General features: G+C 37.7%; 1 protein-coding gene across 1 annotated transcript; it reads right to left on the reverse strand.

Moving 5' to 3' along the window:
• Positions 1–3213: 3213 nt before the first annotated feature.
• Positions 3214–5108, reverse strand: LOC120178164 (homocysteine S-methyltransferase 1-like). Its single transcript, XM_039184102.1, has 7 exons — positions 4843–5108; positions 4647–4703; positions 4233–4438; positions 4002–4131; positions 3632–3835; positions 3480–3551; positions 3214–3372 (listed from the first exon to the last, which is right to left on the reverse strand). The coding sequence occupies exons 1-7, from the start codon at positions 5011–5013 to the stop codon at positions 3229–3231; spliced, it is 984 nt and encodes a 327-aa protein (XP_039040033.1). The 5' UTR covers positions 5014–5108; the 3' UTR covers positions 3214–3228.
• Between the last annotated feature and the right edge of the window lie 638 nt (positions 5109–5746).

Genomic DNA, 5746 nt, shown 5'->3' on the forward strand with positions numbered 1-5746 from the left:
AGGACTAAAATAAATAAAATTAAAATTTAGAGACCAAATTAAAAGGATCATATATTTGATTTAGTGACTAAAATGTAAAACATATAAATTCGGAGGACTGCAGACGGGGTTTAACTATTATCTATTTACACGCATAGTCCTTCCCGAAACGACGTCGTTCGGGAAGGACTATATAAGGTCCAAAACGGCTGGCCCTTCGGGCCAGCCTTCATTTCTCCTTCTCCTCTCTCTCTCTTCTTTGAGAGAAAAAAATTTCTCTCGCTTCTCTCTAAAATAGAGAGAAGCCAGACGGCCGGCCTCCGTCTGCCGGTGTTCGTCCGTCGCCAACCACCGCCGCCGGCCACCGCCGCCGGCCACCGTCTTCGGTGGCCGGAATAATTTTTTTTACTTTGAAACGTAGATCGGACCGTCCTAATGACGGTTCCGATGATCTTTTCCTTTAAATAGCTCCCGATCGGAGCAAATCTAAAAATATACCTTCGGTTTTTCGAAGGTTTTGGTGAGATCCGGTGGTCGGCTTCCTCGGTAAGTTTCTCTTCTTCCTTTTTCTTTCTTTTCTGTTTCTTTGCTGTGTTTGTTGTTGAGATCGTTGGTAGTATTTGATTTCTCTGTTTTACTTTTCTTTCCGTGTATTTTCTGTCTTTTTTTTGTCTCTGTCTCTCTGTGTTTTTTTTATTGCAGATGGGGTGATGGCTTTATAGCCATCACCGGAGTGGTCATCGGACCGGTCCGAAGAATGGGTTTCGGTGAGTCACCGGACTACCAGTGGTGACTCACCCCCTAGCCATGGCGTGGACGGCTGGTGTTGGAGCTTCTGGAGCCTTCGGTTGGGACGTGGCAGCGGTGGAGGCAGAGGCAGAGGCGGCTGGATTAGGGTTAGGAAACCCTAACTGAAACCCTAAATGTTTAGGGTTTCGGTTTGGGTTTTGGGCCGGTTAACTGGGCTTGTAATTTAATATTACTTATATATGTATTTAATATATTTAATAATAATAATAATAATAATAATAATAATTATAGTAATAATAATAATTATAATAATAATAATAATAATAATATTTATAATATGAGTAAAAAATTAGTATCTTCAGTCACATAGCATCGACGTAATTCCCACAAAACATATGATATGATCTCCTGGTCCTTACATAGCCAATAGGTAGAACACGGGAGGGGAACCTGATGTCACATAGCATCGATATAATTCTCGCTCAACTGAAGAATTGGCTCGTCCTCACATAGCCTTCAGGCCAAGCTTTAACATATTTGACATACTGAACTAGTGTGACTATACATGCATGACTGACACAAACATGAGGTGGGTCTAGTGGTATGGTCAGAGGAATATTACTTGCATCTCAAGACAACACACTAGCCTACCTTGAATACTCAAACACCTCATGGTAAGAACCAAAATTTACGTTCATCGGAAGCTTACCTGATTGTATTGAACTAACATAACTACACATGCATATCTAAGACCCAGAGGCCACACAACACCAAAATTGCTAACCCACTCTTCGTGAGTGTTCGACCTCGCGCCCTAATTATCCCCTGGAGTGCCTCGTGCACTAGTAATGCCCACCAGGGCCACTAATGTAACCTGGGTATACCTTAACATAGCTAGACTCGCCAAAGAGAAGTCAACGTCACACTAATTGTTGTCTCGCTCGTCCCCTTATTTAGAACTTTATGCAGAGGCTTATTTATTAATTGTGGAACTGGCTAGCCCAATACCTGGCTCAAGTTCATTATGAAGTAATGACATTCTAGTCGTTCTTATCGTACTCCCTGACTGAAAGAAATGACTTATTTTTCTTGGATTCACTGGTGTTCTCGAAGCTTACGCTTTTCAATCGTACTGAATTTGACTTATTCGTCGTACCGCTTGTCGGTACATACTTTGTAACGATGCTCATCCTTAACATTTCGTATATGTCCTCGATTGAAGATATTTTCACGTAATACACTTAATATGGTTACATATGTTGTAACCCATTCTTATGAGTATTTCTAGGTATGTTAGGTCATTTATGTCCTCTAATCCTCTCTCCATCATTCCCTTTGCGTGTGCTCTCCCCATCATCCCTATGCTTCAATTAATTATTTTTGGGTCGAATTTAATAATAAATTTGGGATTATGGTTAGAGATTTGAGTATTAGGTTTAAGGATTTATGTTTAAGAATTTATAAATTTAAGGGAACTTGGTGTTAGATCGGTTGCGAAAGTATGGGGTTTTTGTTTATGGGTGGTTGGCCGGTCACATGTCGTTCGATGTTCGGGCAATTGACGGTGTTGATGGTGGCCGACAATGGTAAAGGGATTAAAATTAAAGTTTTAATAGTTTTGGGTTTTTTAATATTTGAAAAAAAAATTATATCTTTTGTTTTTTATTTTAAATAAAAACTCTCAAAATTATCAAAACGTGACACGTGTCACTTAACAGAATTTTTTAACAGCGGTTAACACCTGGGCACCTAAAATGGTAACGAAGAAAACGTTAGACATCTAAAATGGTAATGGAGAAAATGTTGAGTAATATGATGAGTCAAAAAAATAATTTAGACATATTCGAGAAAAAGGGTATAATTTAGACATTTAATTTGGTATTAAGCCTTCTATTTTTTTGTTAGCGTGTGATTGTCGCTTGTTGTTTTAATTTTTTTATTTAAATAATATCAATCGAAGTTGTTGGCAATTTTATTAATCAGATAATTTGTCACAATCTTTGTCCTTCCGCGTTATTTGAATAACAATCGAAGCTGCATAAGGAAAAGAATGGTGTAAAGCAACGGAAGAGGAGCTGTTGGCAATTCAACAAACTTGTGCTCGATGTATTTGCGTTAAAGTAAAGAACGTTATTAGCACTAAATTTGTTTACAAAACCAAAATATCATGCAGATTGTAGAACCAAGAAGCACCATGTCAACTCCTTGCACAAGTTTTTTTCTCAACAAGGCACTGATTTCCTCATCTTGTCAAACAGAAAGGCTAAGGATACTTCTCGAAGATTTATCAAAATTGGCTCTTTTTTTTTTTTTACTTTATCTGAAGACTTTGTAACATTACTTCAAATGCTTGTGATACAAACGAACGAAGACGCATAGATCATCTGGTTAGAAACAATAAATTATAAAGAAAATGAACAAAAAACTTGATTTTGCAGGCAACAATGTTTAATTTATCGTGAACTATGCTTTCAACTTTCAATGACCCTTCTTAACTCGCTAAGGCGTTTCTTTCAGAGCCTTTGATATGGCTCGAATCGTGGATGGTGTTGTCCGACAGCACCCCCCTATAACTTTAGCTCCAAGGTCACGCCATCTCGGTGCAACTAACTCGAATGTGTCATCACTGAAGCACTTTGATGGCTGTTTAATCAAAGAAAAACGTCCATTAGAGGTGGATGCAACATTTTTTTTCCTCTTAAACTAATAGCAGAGTGATTGTTAAACCAGGTCATACAGTCATAACTCACCTTCCATTTCTTAGCTCTACCGTCCCATATGTCACCGCTATTCGGATAAACAACGATGGCCTTGGTCGTCAACTGGAATATCGCACAGTTCCGATCAGAATCAATGGTTTATTACAATACATATATATATTCTTTTGCTTGAAGGAATTTACCTCCTTAAATTTGCAGAGAAGGCTTTCAATGAAATGGGGAGGTGCACAATTTATTCCAATTGCGTTTACTTTCGTGCTCTTGTTTAATGCATCGAAGCACTCCTTGAAACTCTCTCCGGACGGGGCATTCTCGCCGTCGACCGAACTGAAGCAGATCCACGATGGGATTTGAATGTTTTCTTCCTCCAGCAACTCAACACAGGCCTGCAATTGGACATAAAAAGAAGCTGTCACGCTGGCCTGCAATTTGAATGTATCTCCGTACTGTCTTAAAATAGATTTGATCCATGATGATTAAAGCTAAAATGTGGATACATTCTCTGTTTGGTATATACCATACATATCGAATGAAATACGAGGAAGAACAAACCTGAGCTTCGAGTTTATTCGGAATGGTCTCAAAGGCAAGCAAATCCGGACCTGCTTCGACGAGAACTCGCAGTCTGCGCCGGTGAAAATCTTTCAGCTTATCCAGACTTACATCAGGTCCATAACAACCACTGAAGGAAAAGACAGAGCAGATGCAGATAATATAATCATGTTAAGCAAATGAAACATGTCTGACATCTAATCTTTTTTATGTTACACAAATTTCCTCAACCTGTATTCAGAACCGTCGGCCAGATATGCTCCATAACTTCCGATCGATGCTGCTACCAAAGCTCGGTTGTAGCGATTCCCAGGAACATTTCGTGTATCGTCCCAGAACTTATCACGAGCTTCCTCGGCCAATTTGACACTCTTCTTTAGCAATGTCTCTGCCTCTTCAAGGGACAATCCCCTGGAAAGAAATCCAGGAATAGTGGCCTGGAAATATAAAGTAAAGACAACTATAAGATATGCAGATATAACAAAATAAGAACATTCTGTTCATTAACTACTAAAATCAGAGGCTAATCTTTTCATCAGAATACCAGATCAATACTAGAAATAGATGCAAGGCAGATCAAACATTAGCCTAAACAAATCAAATCATTTGGCTCAATCTGAGAAAAAGAACTAGTAATCAACAAACCTGATAAGATGAAGTAACCAAGATATCTGCACCAGCCTCCAGATACTCCAGATGAACCTGCACATTTCGAGAGTCTACATTGATTGAAAATCTAAAACCAGGTTTCAGATATCATAAAACACCAAAGCACATATTCCCCTCAAAGCTCATAGAGAAATAAAAATGAGAAGGGAAAAAAAAGGGACATTAAATGTACCCGCTTGATAAGGTGAGGGTCTTTGATCAAGCAAAAAGCGCTCCAAAGAGGGTCATTAATGGAAGCACCATGGCTCTCAAGTTGAGTAGCGAAACCCCCATCCATTACAGCACATCCTCCAGCTTTTTCTATCAAATCTTCCAACAAAGACGTTCCCTTTTCAAAACCCATGTTTTTTTTTTGTCTCTCTATGCAGAGTTACGTGTCTTTGGCTAAATCTTCCGGGAGAAAGACACAGAAGCCTGGTTGGTGGTGCTGGTAGTAAAAGATTGTTTTACGAAACAATAAGCCAATAGGGTTTTGCATTTATAAGTTGGGTTGGTTATGGACTTGACCTATTTTAGTTGTAATTATCATACCAACCCCATAAACCACCAATGTTTTGGTTTTCCATTTCCTTTTGGTCAACTTTCCATCTAGATGCATTTTAATTTATTATTTTTAAAATGTTACCAGTCTCACTTGGTCAGAATTCCATCTAGATTCATTAAACAGATGGCTTTGGTCAGACAATGAAATTTAATATTTCTAAAATTTTAATTTTGATTTTTACCATTTCCATACTCTCTCGGTCAACATTCCATCTAGATACATTAAATAAGAGGTTTTACTATCTCTTTGGAAAAAAAAAATTGAATACATTTTAATTTAATATTTTTTTAAAATGTTAATTTTGATTTTTACCATTAACATAATTACATTCTCTCTTGGTCAATATTCTATCTAGATACATTAAACAAGAGCTTTTACTTTCTCACTTTGAAAATAGTATGATCATCGATGATGTCGAAATTTTAGATCACTCGAATTTCATCCAAAAAATAAATTTAATTATTCATACTTAGAAGTTCCCACCCAACCCGATCCAATGTGATTTATACATGTAATTTATTTTTATTAAGTG

Source organism: Hibiscus syriacus, unplaced genomic scaffold (assembly GCF_006381635.1).
Source record: "Hibiscus syriacus cultivar Baekdansim isolate YM2019G1 unplaced genomic scaffold, ASM638163v2 tig00112344_pilon, whole genome shotgun sequence".
Lineage (NCBI taxonomy): Eukaryota > Viridiplantae > Streptophyta > Magnoliopsida > Malvales > Malvaceae > Hibiscus > Hibiscus syriacus.